Source organism: Camellia sinensis, chromosome 4, assembly GCF_055761805.1.
Source record: "Camellia sinensis isolate YWXY chromosome 4, ASM5576180v1, whole genome shotgun sequence".
Classification (NCBI taxonomy): domain Eukaryota; kingdom Viridiplantae; phylum Streptophyta; class Magnoliopsida; order Ericales; family Theaceae; genus Camellia; species Camellia sinensis.
Window position 1 is genome coordinate 222,738,962 of NC_138964.1, and position 22,418 is coordinate 222,761,379.

Genomic DNA, 22,418 nt, shown 5'->3' on the forward strand with positions numbered 1-22,418 from the left:
ACCTTTTGTGAAAGCCAAACTTAAACATTTTTCTGAAGTCACCTATATATTTTGTGAAAAAAAAAATTCATCAAATTTACACATTTTGCTAAAACTTACACCTTTTTTGTGAAACACTTACACCGTTGCGGCAAAGTTACTCCTTTTGTGAAAGAATTTTTGTCGTAAGATTTATACCTTTTCTTGAAACTTACACTTTTTGTGAAAGCCAAACTTAAACATTTTTCTAAAGTCATTTATATATTTTGTGGAAAAAAAAATCATCAAATTTATACATTTTGCTAAAACTTACACCTTTTTGTGAAAACACTTACACCGCTGCGGTAAAGTTACTCCTTTTGTGAAAGAATTTTTGTCATAAGATTTATATATTTTCTTGAAACTTACACCTTTTGTGAAAGCCATACTTAAACATTTTTCTCAAGTCACTTATATATTTTGTGGGAAAAAAAATTCATCAAATTTACACATTTTGCTAAAACTTACACGTTTTCATGAAAATGCTTACACTGTGCCGAAAAGTTACTCATTTTGTGAAAGAATTTTTGTCATAAGATTTATACCTTTCTTTGAAACATACACCGCCAAACTTAAACATTTTTCTCAAATCATTTATATATTTTGTGAAAAAAAAATAATTCATCAAATTTATACATTTTCTAAAACTTACACCTTTTCGTGAAAATACTTACACCGTGGCGGAAAAGTTACTGATTTTGTGAAAGAATTTTTGTCATAAGATTTATACCTTTTCTTGAAACATACACCTTTTATGAAAGCCAAACTTAAACATTTTTCTCAAGTCACTTATATATTTTGTGGAAAAAAAAATTCATCAAATTTACACATTTTCTAAAACTTACACCTTTTCGTGAAAATACTTACACCGTGACAGAAAAGTTACTCCTTTTGTGAAAGAATTTTTGTCATAAGATTTATACCTTTTCTTGAAACATACACCTTTTGTGAAAGCCCAACTTAAACCTTTTTCTGAAGTCACTTATATCTTTTGTGAAGAAAAAAAATTCGTAAAATTTATATCTTTTGCTAAAATTTATATAGTGTAACTTTCAGAAATGGTATAACTTGTTTTAAAAAATATGTAAGTATTATGTGTAAGTTGTCATTCACGTATGGTGCAACTTTTAGAAAAGTATAACTTGTTTTACAAAATCCGTAAGTATTATGTGTAAGTTGTCAAAATTTTTTGAAATAAAATTTTTCACATATGATGTAACTTTCAGAAAAGGTATAACTTTTTTTACAAAAGATATAAGTGTTATGTGTAAGTTGTCATTCACATATGGTGTAACTTTCAGAAAAGGTATAACTTGTTTTACAAAAAATGTAAGCATTATGCATAAGTTGTCAAAATTTTATGAAATAAAATGTTCCACATATGGTGTAACTTTGACAAAAGGTATAACTTGTTTTACAAAAGATGTAAGTATTATGTGTAAGTTGTCAAAAGTTACGCCTTTGGTGAGCAATTTTACAAAAGTTGTAAATTGTCAGAAAAGTGTAAGAACTTTCACAAAAAAGTGTAAGTTCTCACAAAAGCAGTAAGTTTGCACAAACGGTGTAAATTTTCAAAAATCCCTTACGCCTTTTTCTGAAATTACTTAGGCCATTTGTTAAAATTTACGCCTTCTGTGAAAATTTACACATTTTGTGAAATTATTTACACATTTTCTGACAAAATTACACTTTTAGTCATATAATATATTCTTTTATTCATTTACCTAATGTGTTAGTTTTCAAATATTTGGGTATAACTCAATACCTAAAAAGGTGTAAAGGTAACATAAAAAGGTATACGTGCCTTGCATACCATATGCAAGGCACACTTAAAAAAAATTCTTTTTGTTTTTACTAATTTAATTTTTAAAATGTTTTATAAAAATGATTAAAAAAACTTATATATTCAAAGTCAAAATTGATTATAAATGACATTTAATAATTAATGACAACTATTCCATTCTATGAGGCGTCTGGCCGATTTTTTTTTTTTTTTCTTTTTTACGTGGCACATCTTATAAGTCTGGCCATACAAAAAAATAATGGGTTGGTTTGGCAAGGGCTCATTGAGCTTTTTTGGCTCAATGAGCCATAAAAGACAGAATAGGCTCATGAGCCATAAAAGACAGAATAGGCTCATGAGCCACAACAGACAAAACATCACATCCAACCCCATAATCATTACACTCTTCTCTCACAAAAAAATCAAAAAAACTAAAAAGCCAAAAGCCCTTCTCAATCTAAGCTTTTGAGCCCAGGCTCATATAGTCAAAAAAGCCAAAAAGCTAAAAAGTCAACCCACTTCCCAAACGGAGGCTATGTGGCACGTCCAGCAAGTTTGGTCCCCGAGAAAAAAAAAATTACGTGACAAGTCTGGCAAGTCTAGCTAAAAAAAAATTTACATGGCAAGTTTGGTAATTATTTTTAATCAAAAAATTAACTACCAAACAAGACATACGTTTGAAAATAATGAATATTTCTTTCAAATTTTTTCATCAAATTAATTTCGGAAATATTTTATAAAAGAAGGAGAAATATTAAAAACTTAAATGATATTTAATATTCTTGTTAACAAGTGCGCTTAAAAAGATAAAATATTTGTAAAATATAATACATTTTTTATTAATGATTTGAACTTAAATATTACACCTAATAAGATAACATGTCATTCATTAGGCCAAATGGACAACATTTTACACTATTTTTTAAATAAAAGATTAATATATATTATTGAAAGGTGTTTTGATTTATTTTTAAAAAAAAATAGAAACAAATTTGATAAAAATAAATTTCAAAAAAATAATTTCAAATTTTCAAAAAAAATTTTGCCACCAAAAAATAATTACGTATCCAACCGTGCTACATCCCTCGAATTTGAAGCCCCCGAATCTCCCGAAATCAACAACGCAGAAGAAGAGGGCAAAGAAGAAGAAGAGGGCAAAGAAAAAAGAAAGAAGAAGAAAGGAAATGAAGGAAAGGAGCAATGCAGATCATCTTCATCATCAACCATCAACCAAAAATCAACCATCAACCAAAAATCAAACCCCAACACATCATCATCATCATCCAAAAATCAACAACCAAAAATCAAACCCACCCCATTCATCATCAACAACAACATGTTCATCACCATCACCATCATCATCATCAACACCAGCCAACATTCATTTTAGATCCAGAAAAAAAAAAAAAAAAAAAAAAAAAAAAAAAAAAAACGGGGCTGGGCTACGACGATTGAAGACGGAGGCGGCGGCGATCGGCGAACCGAGCTGTGCTACAACGATCGACGACCCCCTCTCTCTCTCTCTCCATTCCCTCTTCCCCTCTCTTCTCTTTCTCTCTCTTTCTCTCTTCCCCTCTTCTTCTCTGTCTCTGTTTTCAAACATAAGGAAAAAAAAAAAAAAAAAATCGCCCAAAACGACGTCGTTTTGGGCAGTCAGGGGATTCGGGGGGAAGGAGATTCGAGCTACGAAGCTTTATTCATTATGTATCATGCCTAATAATTATGGCAACTATTCTATTCTATGTCACGTCTGGCCACACACAAAAAAATTACGTGACACGTCTGGCAACTATTTTTAATAAAAAAAAATAAGCTGCTAAACAGGACTACATATGAAAATAATGAGTATTGCTTTTAAATTTTTTTCATCAAATTAATATTTGAACTGTTTTATAGAAAAAATTAAAACCCTACCCAAAATTGATTATAAATGACATTTAATAATTAATATTAACTATTCTATGGTATGTTTTGTCACAAAAAAAAAAAAAAAAATATATATATATATATATATATATATATATATATATATATATCGGCACGTTTGGAAAGTCTGACCACACAAAAAAATTACGTGTCACATTTGGAAAGTCTGACCACACAAAAAAATTACATGAGACGTCTAATAACTATTATTAATTAAAAAGGTTGTTGCCAAACATGACCTACATATGAAAAAAATGAGTATTCTTTTAAAAAAAAATTCATCAAATTAATTTTCAAAATATTTTATAAAAAAGTCAAAAACTTGTCCAAAATTGATTATAAATGACATTTAATAATTAATGACAGGTCAGACAAGTCTAGCAACAAAAAATAAATAAATAAATAAAATAAAAATAGAAAATTACTTGAGGAGTCCAGTAATTAGTTTTAATCAGAAAAAATTAACCTACCAAACCAGAGATACATATGAAAATAATGAACATTGCTTTCAAATTTTTTCATCAAATTAAATTTTGAAATGTTTTATAAAAGAAGGAGAAATATCAAAAACTTAAATGACATTTAAAGCTCGTTGGGGGAAGTTGAAGTTTGGATTTTTTGGTTAAAATAGTCAAAAATAAATAAATAAATAAATCTTTTAGCTCAATAAAATAAAATATCACATTAAATTCATAATTATTACATATTTTCTCTCACAAAAAAGTTAAAAAATCCTTCATAAACGAGACTTTTTAACCGCAAGCTAAAATAATCAAAAAATCAAAAAGCCAACTAACTTCCGAAACGAACCCTTAAAGCATGTTTGTTTTGAAGGATAACATCATAGGTTGGACTATTAGTCCGGATGGACTAATAGTCCGTTATTTGGTATGAATTTTTTGATCCGGACTAATAATCCTCCCAAACTATTAATCTCATATTTGTAGAACTATGCTATCCCATGGGAGCAGTGGGATAGAAACCATGGGATAACTCATCCCATGGGATTAGCTACTAAAATTACATTTTTGCCCTCTGGCATTTAATTATGTATTATATTAGTAAATTCAATAAAATTTAAATGTTTCAATTTAGAAATAAAATAATTTTATTTAATTTTTATTTTTGTTTTATTTATTTGATTTTTTAAAATAATTTTTTATAGGTATTTTATTGATGTTTTATTTTAAAATTTTGTTTATATTTTATTTAATTTCATTATTTAAATTTAAATAGATGTTTTATTTTATTTCATTATTTAATTATTATTATTATTTAAAATAAATTTATTTAAAATTTTAATTAAAAAAATAGCATATATTTTTATTGATATTTAATTTATTTAATTTTTTAAAAATAAATTTATTTAATTGTGCAAAAAATAAAATAAAATAAATTTTTATTTAATCTAGTTAAAAATAATTAAAATATTAAAGCTATGTTTAATATTGCTATTACTTTAGTAAATAATTGAAAATGATAAAATAGTCATTTAAGCATTTATCATTCCCCATAATATCCCAAACAAACATTGGACAACTAAAAATAGTCCAATCCAGACATCTAATCCCATGACTAAACAAACATAGGATACAAATCCAGTCCAGCCAAATAGTCCGGGAACAATGTATCCCAGGACTAATAATCCGATGAATTACAATTCCCTCTTATCCAATCCATCCAAACAAACACACCCTTAATACTCTATTCGTCTTAAATATTAATATTTTGAGAAATCTAACTTATTTTGGTTGTACAATCATTACATTTCAAAAATATAACTTTCTAAAATTACTTTTTGACTTTTTTGAGAATATCAATTATCATTATATTTTTTTATGTATATTAATGTTAATAAATTTAAAAGATGAGTAAAATAGAAAATTAATGTTATTTGAATCCTTAATTTTTGAAAAGAAACTAGGATAAATTACAAACACACTCCTTGAGGTTTACCAAAATTACAAATTACTCGATATAGTTCTCGAAATTACATTATACCCCTTAAGGTTTCTAATTTCATAACAAATAGGTCATTTTGTTAATAAATCATCAAGTTAATTAACAATTTTTAATAATGTCAAAATTTTATTTCAATTAATAATTCAGATAATTTTATTATTGTATAGGTGAATAGTTAAAAATTTCATTTTTCAATTAATTCTGTTAAATAAAAAATTCTGACAGGGAGGTATTTGTAATTTTTCAAACCACAGGGGACAATTCGAATTTAAGTAAATCTCAAGGGATGTATTTATAATTTAACCAAGAAATTAATATTTTGGTATAATAAAAAATTGAATAAAAGACTAATATTTTAAGACAGGGAACTTGCTAGCAAATGCCTCTAGAATACAAGTAAAAGACAAAATATTTATAAAATATAATATATTTTTCTTTAATTTCAATTTATTTTTAGTTAAATCAATATATTTTTTAATATTTTGACATATTTTTAAAATATTTTTTTACAAACTTTCTAACATTAAACCATGCCTAGGTTATTATTCATTTGCCATTTGCTCTTCTTTTTTGGTACAGAGGAATGAAAGCATTTGCCATTAAAAAAAAATTAAAAAAAGAAACAGGGGGAGGGACCCGTGTTGCTTTGGTGGAAAAGTTCACTCAATCCCTCTCTCTCCCCTCTATAAATATACAATTCCGCTACGTAGCTCGAAATATCAACAGTTCGAAATCCCAAAGCTACGTCGTTTTAAGATTTTTTTTTAATCTCTTACTAATAAGATAATATTTTCCGTACCATTCGGGTCATTCAAAATCTACGCATTCGAGCTCTTACGCATTTTCCATAAATATATGTCTTTTTCTCTCCCTCTCAAATCTCAACAAAGCAGAAGCACCGAAGTCCTATTGCACTCACTTTCTCTCTGTCTCTGTCTCTCTCTAGATTTTCTCAACCCAGCGATGGCTTCTGACCGAAACCATAACAACCTTCCAAACGTACCTGCGTCTCCAAAAAGGCCAAGGGTTGTTGTTGCTTCACATTGAATTTGTTTTTGATCAATTTACACAGTTGATTTTGTCACATCACTCTGATTCTGATTTTTTTTTTTTTGTGAGAAAATAGTTTCTCAGCGGTAATTTCACAAACACTGGCTCTTCATAGCCTATTTCTTCAACTTCGGCGCCAATGAGTAAATCGATTTCTTTCAATCAATGTTTGTTTTTTGTTTTTTGTTTTTTGTTTTTTTGTACCATTTTGTGTTCAGTCATTAAATGTTGTGCTTCAGGTTTTGCAGCGTCTATGAAAGAAATAATAGAACAAGAAAAGCTAAAAAAATCAAGAACAACTAAAACAACAGCAAATAATACTAGAATCCCTATTGAAATGACAGCACAACTGAACATGGTGAATTTTAACTGGGCATCATCAAATGCTGTAGGTTCATATTTTATGCCAGATTTTTTGGATTACCTTTTCTTTCCTTTCCTCTTTTCATTTCTTAGCCACCAAATCGGTTTTGGTTTTTTTGTAATTTGTAGAGTTTTTAATGGACAATCAGCGGTTTCAAGAGAGGAAACAGGAGATGCAATTAAATATTTCACTTTCAGCAAGAGTGTATATTTTATTATGGTCCCACCATCTGATACACATGGTCATGATTGCTTTATGTGTTTGGTCATGTTAGGCTGAAAAAATTATAAATTAGTCTGGTTCAGATTAAATCTCACGGCTTGATTTAGTTTTTTCAATGCATGATTCGATTTTGATTTTTTAAATAGATGAACCATACTTTATAACCGTGATTTTATAATTGTGAATCTAGTTAAAATCGAACCGGACTATTTATATTATATATATAATTTGTTATCGAATGTAAATATTAAAATATTTTAATCGTATCAAATATATATTATAACTCTCTACTATTATAACTATATTTTTTTAATAGTGATAGAACTAGTTTTAAACAGTCATGTAAATAATTCTTAGGTTGTGAACATATTGTGAATAATGATTATATTTTTAAAATCTGCGATTCTAAACAGAATTGAACTGTGCTTTACTGGTTCAGTTCGAATTGGTTTCAAGATTTTTATGGATTGATTTGGTTCCAAATTTGATGGACATATGGATAATGAATTGGTCTTGGTTATATGTCCGTAGACTTGTTTGTTTAGGAACAATATTTCATATATCCATCTTGAATTCACAAGTCACTACAACAAAAGTAACCTATGGTGACGAAAACTAGTGAAGAAAATAAGATTCGTCACTAAATAAAAATAATTCGTGAGGAATTTATAAATTTTGTCACATATAATAAAAAAATGAAAATGATAGGTGATAAAATTTATTTTCGTCAATAAATACTTCATTTTAAGTGAGGAAAAATTAAGTTTCGTCACCAAAAATTTTCCCGCTACTTTTTTTTGGTGGCGCCAAAATTTTGGGACTTTTGGTGAGAAAAAAATTTGTCACTAATTATAAAATTATTTGTGAGGAATATATTTTCGTCACCAAAATGTTTTAATATTTTTGATATCTTTTGGTGAGGAAATAATATCGTCACCAATTTTGGTGAAATTTTTTTGATATATTGAGCGGCAATTAAAAAAAATATAGGGTATTAATTTTTTTTTACCCCTTTTCTGTTTATCATCTCTATCTCTCTCTCTCTCAAAATAGGGTATTAATTTGTCTTACCTCTTGCTCCTCCACCACGCTGATCGCCATCGTCGCCTCTATTAGCCTTGCCTATCGTCGCCGCCACTAGTAGCCTTGCCGGTAACCGCCACATCTTCTTTGCTTGGTGATTTGGTATGTGATTTCTCTTTCCTCTTTTTCTGGTGTCTCTTTCTCTTATTCTCTGTATTGGTAATGGTGGCGAAAATTAGTGAAGAAAACAAATTTCGTCACTAAATAGGAATAATCCATGAGGAATTATAATTTTGTCACGTATAATAAAAATATAAAAATAATATGTGACGAAATTTATTTCCGTCAATAAATACTTACTTTTAGGTGAGAAAAAAAATAAGTTTCGTCACCAAGTATTTTTGAGATCTTTTGGTGAGAAAATAATGTTGTCACCAATTTTGGTAGAAAAATTTGAATGTATTGAGCAACAATATATATATATATATATATATATATATATATATATATATATATATATCAGTGTGTTTGATTTCAGTTTTCTAAAAATAGTGTGTTTTGTTTTTCGTATTTTTTAGTTTTTAGTTAATATTTTTAAAATTTTAAGTAATTTTTTACTTTTTTAGATGCACCTTATTTAGATGTATCTAAATAGTAAAATAATTGTGAAAAAATATTTTAAAAAATTAATAAATACACAAAAATATGAAAAATGTAATGAATTTTCATATATTTTTTTTATATTTTTTGGAATTTAGTGTATTTTTTAAATATTTTTTTCACATGTATTATACTTTTTAAGTATATTTATATTAGGTGTGTCTAAATTTTTAAAAAAAAAACTTAAAATATTAAAAAATTAATTAAAAATATTAAAATATGATCAAAAATAAATAAATAGAATTTTCTGAAAACTCATCTCTAAAAACTGGAACCAAAAAGTTAATTTTTTTTTTATCCTTTTCTGTTTACCATCTCTCTCTCTCTCTCTCTCAAAATAGGGTATTAATTTTGTTGCCCTCTCTCTGTTTATCAACTCTCTCTCTCTCTCTCTCTCTCTCTCTCTCTCTCTCTCTCACTCAAAACACACACGTAATACCTCTCCACCATTGCTCTTTCCCTTGCTACCGTCGGTCCTTCCTGTATGAATAGGGCTCCACTTTTTGCATCAAACCCAGGTTCTTTTTTCTCTATTTTTTCCTTGTAGTGCATCGATTTAATTGAGTTGTTTCAAAAATTTTATGGGTTTCAATCTGCACATTTTTTTTAGCTTATAATCTGGCTTTATTGTTGATTTGGTAATAAATTTGGAATTGTTTTCTTTATTGAGCGATTTAAAAGCTTTGATTTATCATTTGGGTTTTCAAGTTTATATGTATTTTTTGGGTTTTTCTTGGTAGTTGATTGTTAGCCATCAATGCTCTGCTTAGGGATTAGATTTATAAAATAGGGATTCAATTCTAGTGATTTGTGCTTCGTTTCCTCATATTGAACAAAGATTTGGGGGGAAAAGAAATTCTGGAATAAAAAAATTTGCTATTTTATTTGAACAGAAATTTCTAAAATATATTTGGGTTTACTTTATTTTTGAGTTAAGAAAGTGAAAGACATTGATTTTGTGAGTACAATGAAACAAAAATGAAAGAAAATGATGAAGATTTGATGAAGAAAACCGAGAGAGAGTGAGAGAGAGAGAGAATTGAATTTTGCTTTGGTTTCATTCTATTCTTTGAAGAAGAAGACAGATTTTATCCCGTGTGGGTGTGTTTTTTATACAACTTAGTTAATTATTCAGTGTGGTTGTGTCCTAGGATGATTGTTACATCCTAGTGAATTAGTTAATTAGTGTGGTTGGGTCTAAAATTATTTATTACATCCTAATTGATTTGAGACAATTAGATGATTAATTTTAGATCAGAAATTATCTTTTTGTTTATATACTGAAATTGATTTTGCTAGTTGTACCTGGTGGAGAGTTAGTGCCTTGGTTGTTAGCATTCTTTGTAGTTTTTATTGTTTTATGGTGTTTGTGTTGTCACAAACAATGTTCCGAGATACATTTTTGTTGTAGCTGAAAATCTCTGGAACTATTCATTGATGATCCCCAGGGTGTGGACTCTGCTGCTTCTCGTAGGGTGTGGGGTATTTTGGTATGTTTTATTGAAGTTGGTTTATTGGTTTGTACTCTATATATATATATATATATTTTTTTTTTTCTCTTTTTGGAAGTAGATGAACTTGTTTGGAGAGCTGTAGGGCTATGACAATTATATTTAAACTGTTGGCATAAAGATTTGTAATTATTATTTACATCTACTTACATCCAGAAGATAACCTCGATTGCATAGCTGGAAGCTTGAAGCTATTTTGTTTTTGGACCTCTTTCTATAGATGTGTTGCCTTCATTTTATTCTTTCTAAAGAACATGTGCTTATATAAAACATATGTATATATACATGTATTATTTCTAGATTTTATGGCCAGGATAGTTTATTACCCTATAAATCTAATTGTTCAATGTTTTTTTTCTTTCTAATAGAATGTTGCCAGGATAGTTTATTACCCTATAAATCTAATTGACCAGGATAGTTTATTACCCTATAACCTCCATTGCTTGTATCTGTTAGAATGTTGCCAAAAACTTCTTCAGCAAAATTGTGTATTTTGCTTCTAGGAACGAAACACTACTACAAAAACAATTAAAGATCACACTTTGATAAATGAAAATATCTCACTTTTATTAGAAGTGTGATAAAAAAAATTAGATTGATATTTTAATCACACTTAATTTGATTGAGTGTGATAATATTTATTTTTTATGTCACTTTTTAATTAAGTGCGATTATATATATATTTTTTTAATCACACTTTTTAAGTAAGTGTGGTTATATATATATTTTTAATCACATTTTTTAATTAAGTGTGATTATATATATTTTTTTAATCACACTTTGATTATATGTATATTTTTAATTAAGTGTGATTATATTTTATTTATTTATATATATATATGTATAGTATCCACAGTGAAACACAAACAAATCAAACCATCTCTCTCGCCGTCTCCCCCTCTCCCTCTCATCACTCAGCAATAGCTAGGGTTTTATTATCTTCCTCTCCCCTTATAGAAACCCTAGCGTTGAAACTCCCTTCCCCAACAACAACAATCACCATCAGTGTTAGATCTACCATCACCGATCCACCGTTGTTGCCCGTCGTGCAACACCTCATTCTGCCGCAGAACCATCACCTCAGTGCCAGCGATGGCAGATCTTGAAGGACGACCAAACCCTAGAGAGCTACGGGTAATTCAATCGATTCCCACCATACTCATTTTTTATATATGTGAATGTACATATAGGTATTAGCATTGGAATTTGAGTTAATTTTGTTGGAATTAGTTGAATCTACGAGTCTGGGTGTTGCAATTTCTGGATTTATTGTGCATTGATTTAATTACTTATTAGGGATTGCAATTTGTATAGTTTTGGTAAGGAAGTGATTAAGTATTGTTTATATGAAATTTATGGATTTTTTGCTTTTTTATTTAGTACATGATTTTTTATTTGTTTGTTCTTCATCTGTGTGTGTTTTGTACCCCCTTTTCTCTATGTTCTGCTAATATTTGTAATTCCATTCACTTTTGTATTTTTATGTTGGTGATTGATTTGCTGCTAATCCGGACAACAAGGTATGTAAAATTCTTGTCTTTCGCTTTTCTGTCTTCTATGGAAGTGTTGAACTGAAAGACTAATTCATTCAATCCTTTTCTTCATCCACTCAATATTAGATTTGGACTCATTTGAAGAGTTGAAAGTGCTTCCAGCAAGGAAATCATGTTTCAGGTTAAATTTCAGTGACCAAGTTATAAAGTTTATATGAACAAATATAAATAAAATATTGATGTGTTTTTATTGTTTGTAAAGCCGACACATTTACACTTCTATCTGCACTTCATGGACTAGAAATTATGATCTTCTTGGAAAAATAATATTGCTCTTGCATATATGTTACTTTTTATACTGGTTTCGAAAGTGGAATTCCAAAAGAAATCATAACTTGCACCAACTTTAATATTATCAAGCTTTTATTTGCATTTGTGTAGATTTAGCTATATCATCTATATATTATGAAAAACTTAGATCTAGGTTTTGCCTTTTTCACTAAATGTAGATATGGTTAGATAATTAATGGGTCAGCACCTACTCCATAATTCACTTTTTAAAGCTTGTCTAATGTTTTCCCCAACACCATTTATCTGTGTTTCTATAGGAAAATTGTGCTCTATTAAAAAATACATATGCATTTTTTTTTAACTACATTATAATTATTCATAATAATTTTCTAACGTTCATAACAAAACTATAATACCACTTTGTAACTATTTCAATTGAGGAAATTATTATTTCTATCTCAACCTTTTTTGGGGGCTTACATAGACATATATGAAGTAATGAGAGAATAAGAAAAGAAAAAAAAATTTAAAGTGGAAGAAAGAATCAGAAACTGAATTGTGTCTGCCACTAGCAAACAACAATGCCTTTTTCCTTTTTGGGTGAATAATGCCTTCTTCCTCTCCTGAGAAAGAAAGAACATGGTTTGGAACTGTCTCCACTTTCACAAATCCTCCTCTAGATCATAAAATTTGACTCTTGAGATCTTTCAGGTGCAAATATCAAATATTTTTAACCATAAAACTTGTATAAGACCTCTGTGGTTATCTTCTCTTTTGCTAAGAAGTAAGAAGTAAATTGTTTAAGGAAATCATACCGAATTCTTAAGGAAACCAAAACAATATGGTGGTTCACAGAGATCTTAAGCCTGAGAACCTGCTTTTGGATTCCAAGTGCAATGTGAAGATTGCAGATTTTGGTCTGAGCAATATCATGTGGGATGGTCATTTTCTGAAAACATGTTATGGAAGCCCAAATTATGTTTCCCAGAGTTATGGTATCTATGGAATAATTTAAGACAGTGAAACAAGTCAGTGAGATTTTTCAATTGAATGCTATTTGTATCTAAAGTAACTGTTGAATTTCCAAGTTTAATAAATTCATCTATTTTCATAGGTTATATCTGGGAAATTGTATGCTCCTATGGTAGATGTATGGAGCTGTGGGGTTATCTTGTATGCGCTTCTTTGTGGCACCCTTCCTTTTGATGATGAAAACACTCTTTCCTTTCCAAGAATACACACCACATATCATTCAGTTCAAATAAAAAATGTAATTGCATCCCTTGAGGATTGAATTCAACAACATCAGGTTCACATTTCACCGTTATTATACAGAACTACCCTACCTAATAATGCAGTACCTCCAAGAAAAGATCACCAAAACATATTTTATCACCAAGCTCAACAAAGAGATCAGCATTAGCATTGCTTGCTTTGGAAATAATAGATCTAACACTAGATTGAGTTGCAACAGAGTATTAGCTTGTGCTAGTAATAAGAAAGATTGTTCTATGATTTTGAAATGTGCTTGTGGATGGTTTAACACTTAAACACGTTCATATTTCTGTTCATCCCCATTTTGGAGTTGCTTGCATAATCAGTTGTGGAACTTCCGGGAGGTTTGTAGCTTAAAACTGGAATTAATTACTGACAATTCTTGCTATCATCCTACCAATTCATGTTTAAAATAATTTTATTTTGTTTTGAAAATCTATACATATCTGTGCCAATTGCATGTCTTATTGACATTTATAGTAGTGTTGATAAGCCATTTCTTACATAGCACAACTAATATACCAATAGTGCACCTTACCTCCATGAAATATATCACCTTACCTATGTGAAATATATTTCTTCTTTTCTGTTTGGAGGACTTTCACATAGATTTTGATCCTTTATGGTGCAAAATATGCATGTTTCATCATTTTTTAATGTACATAACACATCAAATGCAAACATTGTTAAACTAAGTGTTTCCTTGGTTAGATTTTTGTAATTTATATTGTTTATTTTTCGTCTGGTTCAACTAAATGCTTTATTAGCGATTTTTGTCTTCTACGATGGCATTCTTTTTTAAGAAATTGGAAAATAATTTATGGCGAATCATCTCGAGTAAACCTTTTTTGCGAGCTATGAATCTTTGGTCTTTAAATGTTAAGAGTGCCATTTTGCAAGTCTCATATTGTGGCTTCGATTTGATAAGAATCTTTGTTTTGACAGCACTACTACAAAAATGCTTAAAGATCATACTTAAGAAACTAAAACATGAAACTTTTAATGAAAATGTGATTAAAAAAATCAAATTAATATTTTAATCACACCTAATTTAATTAAGTGTGATAGTATTTATTTTTTGTCACTTTTTAATTAAGGAATTTCTTGCACCAATTCCCAAGTGACCTCCATGTAATGCAATCATGTTCTACTATTTTAAAAAACTTGACAATCTTTGATCTTGAACCAGTTAACTTTCAATTTCAGGATACTAGCAGGCATGGATTTGACGGGTTCCCTTTCCAGTGACATCCTATCATTATCTGAATTGCAATATCTGTAGGTTTTCTAATTTTTCTTTTGCTTTTAATCCATTTAGATGTAATATAAATGGCATATTCAATTTTCGTTACCATCATCTTTGTAGACTATAGTGCTTGGAATTGGATATCCTTGGCATTTTCAATAGCTTGATTCATCATAGACATAATTGTTGAATTATTATTTTGGATATCTTAAATAACATTACTTCCAGAAGACTATTTTTAGTTCCTTGCTTAATTAGCTGCATTATTTTTTTATATTCTTCATTCTTGATAGAAAAAAGAGAGATAATTTCTCATTATTAACTTTTGCATACAGGGATCTATCTAACAACAAGGGTCTGATTGGAACTCTTCCATCATTGATCGGGAATTTGAATCAGCTTACAACCTTGTAAGAAAATTCTATCTATTTCTTAGTATCAGCAACTCGTGAAATTTCACTCCTTACATTGAATCATTTGCTCTTTGTTACATACAGAATCCTCATTGGTTGCAGTTTCTTTGGTCCAATTCCGGACTCAATAGGATCTCTGCAGCAACTGGTCTTCTTGTAAGAATTTCCAGTCCAGTGTATATGTCTAGTCTCATGTCTTTGGTCTTTTTAATTATGGTACAGTAAATATATTAAACTTTTATTAGCATTGTCTGCAGAGCTCTGAATGCGAACAACTTCAGTGGACCAATCCCGCCTTCCATTGGTAATTTGTCTAATCTTTCATGGCTAGATTTAACTGAGAACCAGCTTAATGGAACAATTCCAGTCTCTGGTGGGAGCACAACTGGTCTGGATATGCTAGTTAAAGCAAGGCACTTGTATGTCTCACCTCTTTGAAATATCAAACTTAAATTTTATTTTATTTTTTTCAAATTCTTTTGAAGATAACATGTTTTAGTATTATTGTTATTTAAATTTAAGCAAATTTCTGCCCATTATTCACAGTCATCTAGGAATGAATCAACTATTCGGCAGCATTCCATCTAAACTTTTCCACTTGAACATGAATCTGATACATGCATAAGTTTCCAAATTGTAATCTTTGATGTTATGAACGACAAAACTTAGTCATTAATTAGCATATTTTGACCTCATGTGGAGCATTTGATTCAGTTGTTGTGACACTAGGCGATCCTATGTTCCAACTAATGCCAATTTAGACATTATCTTGTTATAGTCTCTAATAAATAATTATAATTTTATATTGAGCAAGATTTTTTATGTCAACAAACTCACTGGAAGCATCCCTGACACACTAGGATATGCGCAGACTTTGGAGGCCATGTGAGTATCTATGTCATGTACTCTAGAAACTTCTTACTAAGCTTCTTACAGAAACCATTCTGTGATTGGCTTTCATGTTCCTATAGTAACAAATTTGGTTTCTTGTTTTGGATTGAAACTTTTGCCTTGCAAACAGATGCTTCAATTGGAATTCATTAAATGGGCCTGTTCCTTCAAACCTCAACAACCTTACAAGTGTCAGGGAGCTGTAAGTACACACACAGAAAATTTTCCAACTTCATGTAGAATTCTAGTTGTGTCATTAAGAAAGTGTTTTGGTTACGCCTTTTGAGGTACTTGTCGAACAATAATTTGAATGGACCTTCGCCCAATCTCACAGGGATGAACTTTCTCAACACTCTGTAAGTTCTTGCAATTTCCTTCGATATTCAATTTTGTTAGCAATGCATGTGAAATCTATTTGCATTTTCTGACCATAAGATGATGGTATGCAGGGACATGAACAACAATAGTTTCAATTCATCAGCTGTTCATCCATGGCATACAAGCCTAGAGGCTTTGACGACATTGTACCATCTTAATCCTCATCATTTGTTGATCTAGTTCTCACTAATAGTTTAGGGGATCTTGGAATAATTAAACATAAAAAATACTGCACCAAACAGGCTCATTACGCAATTTGAGAACTAGATCAACAGTTGATGAATTGTGTGTGTCAATTTCATGTAGGATATTAATCCACAATTTGCCACCATAGACATCTAGATAAGGATGTTTTCCAATGTAAACCCGCATTTCCATTCCACTGAATGATTCCATGTTGATCACGGCTCCTCTGTGAGCTTGTGCCTGGCTCTGCATTTCCATTCTATTGTGAGTTTTCTTAATTTGTTTAATTATTTTCCCATAACTCATTGAATTCAGCCAAAATTCCTCACCTTCTTTGTGGTGTATTTTGATTTCTTTTTCCTGATCATATTTTGTGGTTTTTGAATCGAAGAGGAAAGAGAGAGAGGTGGGGAATTCCTACTAAGTTTTTCACCTTTTTCTACTCGAAATCTACTAAAATTGTTTGATGTAGTTATTAAAATTTTTGTAAGCAAGATGCTTGTTTAGTGGTTGAGTTCTTATTTATTCTTCTACCTAGTTTAAAATGTTAAATAAAATATTTTTCATATTAACTATTTGCTTATGAGCTTCAGGTTGAACAATTGGAGCGAGAGGTTGTTGAGCTTCGACATGCCCTTGCTGATAAGCAAGAACAAAAAAATGTCATGCTTCAGGTTTTGCATTGCTTTATGTTTGACAATTAAATATGTAAAAAATTGGTTCTTGTTTTCTCTTATGTGATAAAGATTTCTTACAATATATTGATTATGACTTATCTGATAGGTTTTGATGAGGGTAGAGCAAGAACAAAGTGTAACAGAAGATGCTCACAGATTTGCTGAGCAAGATGCAGCAGCTCAGAGATATGCTGCTCAAGTGCTTCAGGTTTTACTTTTTGAATTAAACTTATTTTTTTAGTACTGCTTTACTATAATGTTGGGTGGTTATTAGACTTTATACAACCCATTCAAATTAGAGATATCATGCAAATCACAAGGTAAACAAAGCAAGTAAGCAAGCACAAGAATCTAGTTAGTCTTTTTCTTTTAAAAAAATAAAAAACCAAAATTATAGGATGCAAAATACAAGAAACTAGATTGTCATGGATCTTATCTTCCCATTGGCATCTGAGCATTGAACATTGTTTTTTTGTGTATGTGGAAGATAGATCATATTAATAGAAATCACTTAGTATACCTACTATGGTCTAGTCCTATTTCATATTAATAGAAATCACTTAGCATATACTTATTGCACATTGGTCTGTTGATGTCCTTCTGGACATTGTAGTTTTTTAAGTTGATGTCAATTGGGTCCTTCTGGACATTTTGGTTATTTAAGTTGATGTCAATACCTCCAAATGGACAATAGTGTTGGATTATTAAATGCATATACTCATTGCACATTGTTTTGTTGTCATGGGGAACATTAGATCACAACATATGTTAAATGTTAATTGTTGACTTGTAGACTCTGACTGAAGAAAACCTAACTTGATTTTTGTTTAATTATTCAAAAAACATAGTTCAAGGTCAACAACAAAGTGTTAGATGTGACTCTTTCCTTTTGTTTTTCTTCCCATTCTTCCATTTCTTGTCCCATGGTCTGTCTCATATCATTCCTCTCCCTCCTCTCATATGACACCTACACAACTCCTCTTGCCGTGAGGGATTAATTTATTTACAGCGATTTTTTTTCTCAGTACTAATTTAAGTAGTCTATTGTTAATTGTTAGTAATTGCTTTTGTTCCTAACATAAAGTTTGGCTATAGTGATTGATTAATACACATCATTGGTTTAATGATTTCATTAATAACATCTTAATAGTTCTCAGCTTAGATGCCTTAAAAAATGACAGTGTCTCTCCTCAGTCTCGTACTCAACTATATAGCATTTTCCCCTAAATTTTCTACCCCATTTTCATTTTCATTGTTTTTCTTTTCTTGGAGTTTTCACAATTCAGAACTTAAAAGGTGATTCGTTGCCTTTAGAACTTGTGTTTAGAACTTTCTATTTTTAGGTTGTTAGAGGGAGATGAGTTTTAAATTTTACTTCCCTACGAGGGAGAGAAAGATGAGAGGGATGAAATGTGCTTGTCCACTAGGTGTTAGGGTTGGGTTTGGCCATGCATGGTGGTGTCCTGGTGGACTGTGTCTTGCTAAGTCACCCAACCTAGGTGTTTGGGGAAGTGGATACTGGGTTTTGTTTTAGAGGTGGTTGATAGCCATGGTGGCCCATGAGGCTATTGGTTGGTGGTGGCATGTGAAATATAGGAGGAAGTGAGAAGGGGAATGGCGAGTGGGTCTGCTGCTATAGAAAGGAGGAGGGAGAGGGAATGAAGAAGAAAATAATAGAAAAAGGCAAATTGAAAAAGGGGCAAAAGTATCATTATATATATTTCTTAACACACGCTCAATTTAGTGTGTTAACGCATGGTTAACTTAACCAGAATTTGCAACGTTTGCACTTTACTCCAAATTTCAAGAGGGTTATGTGTATATTTTTAAACATGAAGGAGGTAAAGTGTTTTTGGACAAAACCATGTAAAATATAATTAACCCAAAATGTTTGGAGGTCTAATTGTGTTTTTATTTCAATATCTATTCGTGTGTATTTGTTTTTGTTTTTATGTTTGCTTGCATGTGTGTTTTGACTTTTTACCTCGTTGAAGTTCAAAATAAAATAGGAACATATTTAGATTTAAATGAAAATGGTAACTCCTATAAAAACAATGGATTGATTAGTTTGTGAACACGTCATGTGATTCTCTTTGGTTCTTGTTGGCATTAGTGCTAGTGATACATGATATTCTTGCAATCTTTTGTCATCTTCTATTATCTGTGTTGCTTATCATTAAGGATTACTTTAACTCTTTGAAGTTTTGGATTGTTATATGCATTTCTATTAAATTGGTTTATAAAATAAAATTATTTAAATATGATTTTAGATGTAATTAATAATATATTAATGTCTTCCTTATTTATTTTCTTTGCAAATTGGTTTTTGATGACGTTTGGAAGCATATTTGCAAATCAAGATCAAGTGTTGAATTATTTATTTATTTCCTGAACTGATACTTAGTTGTAGTTGCAAATCAAGATTGAGTGTTGATTTTTTTTGTGGACTCCACATTAGTTCATTTTGGGATTTGCTTTGATGATTTTTTTGTTATACATAATGGATTATTATTAAAGTTGTTTGATGGATACATTTTGATTTATAATATAATGGTTTAGTGAATTTTTGTGTGGAGTGGAGTATAATAGCTAGTGGATTTCTTAGTACAATTAAAAGGCTATTGGGATCTGAGCAGGGATATTTGTGAAATAATAACTTAAATTGAATATAAAATATGGAACAACTTTAGTGACGAATTTTTTCGTCATTTGTACTTCTTATTATGACAAAGTGATTATTCGTCACTAATAAATTTTTTTTTGTGACAAAATTTACTGCAGTTTATATATGAAAGTTTTTATTTATTTTGTTGTTTGGTGACTAAAAATTTTGTCACGTGTATATATATTTATGACGAAATATATTTCGTCACCCATGTATGACTTTTGAAGACAAAAACTTTTGTCACCTTTACATCTTATTGTGACAATTATTTCCTCATCAATGATCAACATGCGTGACAAATTTATTCATCAACTAAAGTTATAAATATGGTACTGAACAACTATTTGGTGACGAAAATGAGAACTTTTGGCGACAAAATTTTGTTTTATTGGTGACAAAAAATTATGACTTTTGAAGACGAAAAATTTCGTCATCTTTACATCTTATTTTGACGAAATTATTTCCTCATCAATGATCAACATGCGTGACAAATTTATTCGTCAACTAAAGTCATAAATATGGTATTGAATAACTATTTGGTGACGAAAATGAGAATTTTTGGCGACAAAATGTTGTTTTATTGGTGACAAAAAATTTCATCACTGAAGTAATTTCATTGGTGACGAAATTATTTTTCGTCATGTTGGTTTTTAGTGACAAACATTCAATGACGAAACCGGTGACGAAAATATTTCCTCACAAATATCTATAGTGACGAAATTAGCTCTTTGGAGACAAAAAAATTTCGTCATTCAAGACCCAACTTGTTGTAGTGATAATCTGATTATGTCCAAAGTGTTTTGGTTTTGAGAAAGGAAACCAAATTTTAGCATTAGCTAAAATATTTTTGATTTTATTCAGAAATAATGGGCTTAGTTCCGGGAGTACCGGTTAACTTTTATGAGTGGTGTAATTCTGGTAGCAAATTTTATTTGCTTGGGAATCGGTTTGTTATAACCTGGTTTATCTTCTGGAAATTGTTTCATATGGACTAGGAGTCAACATGCTCTTGAATGTTTTGTCAAAAGGTTAACTGGGTTTTAAGTGGGACCGATGTGACCCCTCCAGTCTTCCTGGAAACATTCCTGACCATGTTCGATTCTAGGTTAAATGGTGAGACTAGTTTTGAATTAAATTTCCATCTAAAAGATTTTCTAAGGGTTAAGTTTATTTTCTAGAATCACAGAAGTGAAATTCTGTTGTGATGTTTCAGAAATGGCTTCAAAAGGTGACAAACAGAAATGTTGTTCCATCTGACAACCTTAGCCTCGCGAGATTCTTACAGAAAGATCTTGAGAGAACAAGTATGATTAAAGGAAATCATAAGATTGCATTAAAAATTTCTCTGATTTGATCAGAGGCAATTAGTTTGGTATCCTTGTGATTGCTATGTGACTTTGCTTGAAAGAAAAGATAAGACAACCTGTTATAGTGGGTGAATATTTTTTTTTTTGGATTTTTAATTTCCAAATATATTCTTAAATTGGTGGCTCCTAGTGAGTACAAGATCACTGATCACAGAGATAGAAAACTGGTGGTTCGTAGGAGGTGTTAGACCACTGGCTACACAGTTATGAGATTGTGGTTCCTAGTAGTGAGCAGATTACTGATCACATGTCAAGACATCATGATTCCTAGTAGTGAAGAGGCTACTGGTCATATGTCAAGACATGATGATTCCTAGTAATGAAAGAGTCTATTGACCCTATGTCAAGACGTTGTGATTCCTAGTAGTAAAGTGACTACTGATCACAGGTTAAGACATTGTGATTCCTACTAGTAGAAAGTCTACTGACCACATGCTGAGAAATTAGTGATTCCTAGTGATAAGACTACTGGCCATGTTATGAAGTTCCGAATAGTAGACTATTGAACACTGGATTTGTGTTTCCTAATAGTAAGACTATTGGCTTCAGAGTGATAGGTTGGACCAAATATATTTAGGCGCCTAATTCGGTTAATGACATTCTGGGAATGTATTTACTGTGATATGATTTTGAGAGTTTCATAATCATTGTGACACAAGGATTTGTTTAAAACTTTGTATAAATTCTACAAAGAAGACCTGATTATCTGACTCCGTAATGAGGAGGATAATAGAAAGAAATGAGGGAGTACCTCCTCAGTGAAGGCCAATGTCACTAAGCATGGCAAATTTTCTGGGATAAGGAAGAAGCCCTCCCTTGAACAAGGGCTCTTAGCTGGGGCCAAGGGGTGGTGTTGCAAAGAAGCTGGCATACAAGCCGCGGGAACCTGGTTCTCGGTTCTTTGGAAAGTGCTATAACTGTGGTAGCGAGGCTTTTAGTTTTACTAGGGCTACACGCCACATCTGCTCCGAAAAGGAGCTGTTTACAACTTTCAAACCGGTTACAAACAGTGAGAAG

The 22,418-nt window shown here is 30.5% G+C and overlaps 1 protein-coding gene across 26 annotated transcripts; it reads left to right on the plus strand.

Annotated features, from left to right (window-relative positions):
• The first annotated feature begins 9,363 nt into the window (after positions 1-9,363).
• LOC114268386 (leucine-rich repeat receptor protein kinase HPCA1) lies at positions 9,364-19,940 on the plus strand. Of its 26 annotated transcripts, XM_082867665.1 has the most exons (14): positions 9,469-9,526; positions 10,457-10,498; positions 12,139-12,193; positions 14,785-14,856; positions 15,160-15,234; positions 15,322-15,393; positions 15,483-15,656; positions 16,081-16,122; positions 16,259-16,330; positions 16,416-16,484; positions 16,578-16,652; positions 17,286-17,366; positions 17,476-17,577; positions 19,688-19,940. In XM_082867665.1, the coding sequence occupies exons 4-13, from the start codon at positions 14,798-14,800 to the stop codon at positions 17,480-17,482; spliced, it is 726 nt and encodes a 241-aa protein (XP_082723791.1). In that variant the 5' UTR covers positions 9,469-9,526; positions 10,457-10,498; positions 12,139-12,193; positions 14,785-14,797; the 3' UTR covers positions 17,483-17,577; positions 19,688-19,940. The 26 variants fall into 26 exon arrangements, with proteins under 26 accessions (XP_082723796.1, XP_082723786.1, XP_082723800.1 ...); XM_082867660.1 differs by having other exon boundaries at positions 9,417-9,526; positions 10,457-12,193; XM_082867653.1 differs by lacking the exon at positions 10,457-10,498 and having other exon boundaries at positions 9,439-9,526.
• The last annotated feature ends 2,478 nt before the right edge of the window (positions 19,941-22,418 follow it).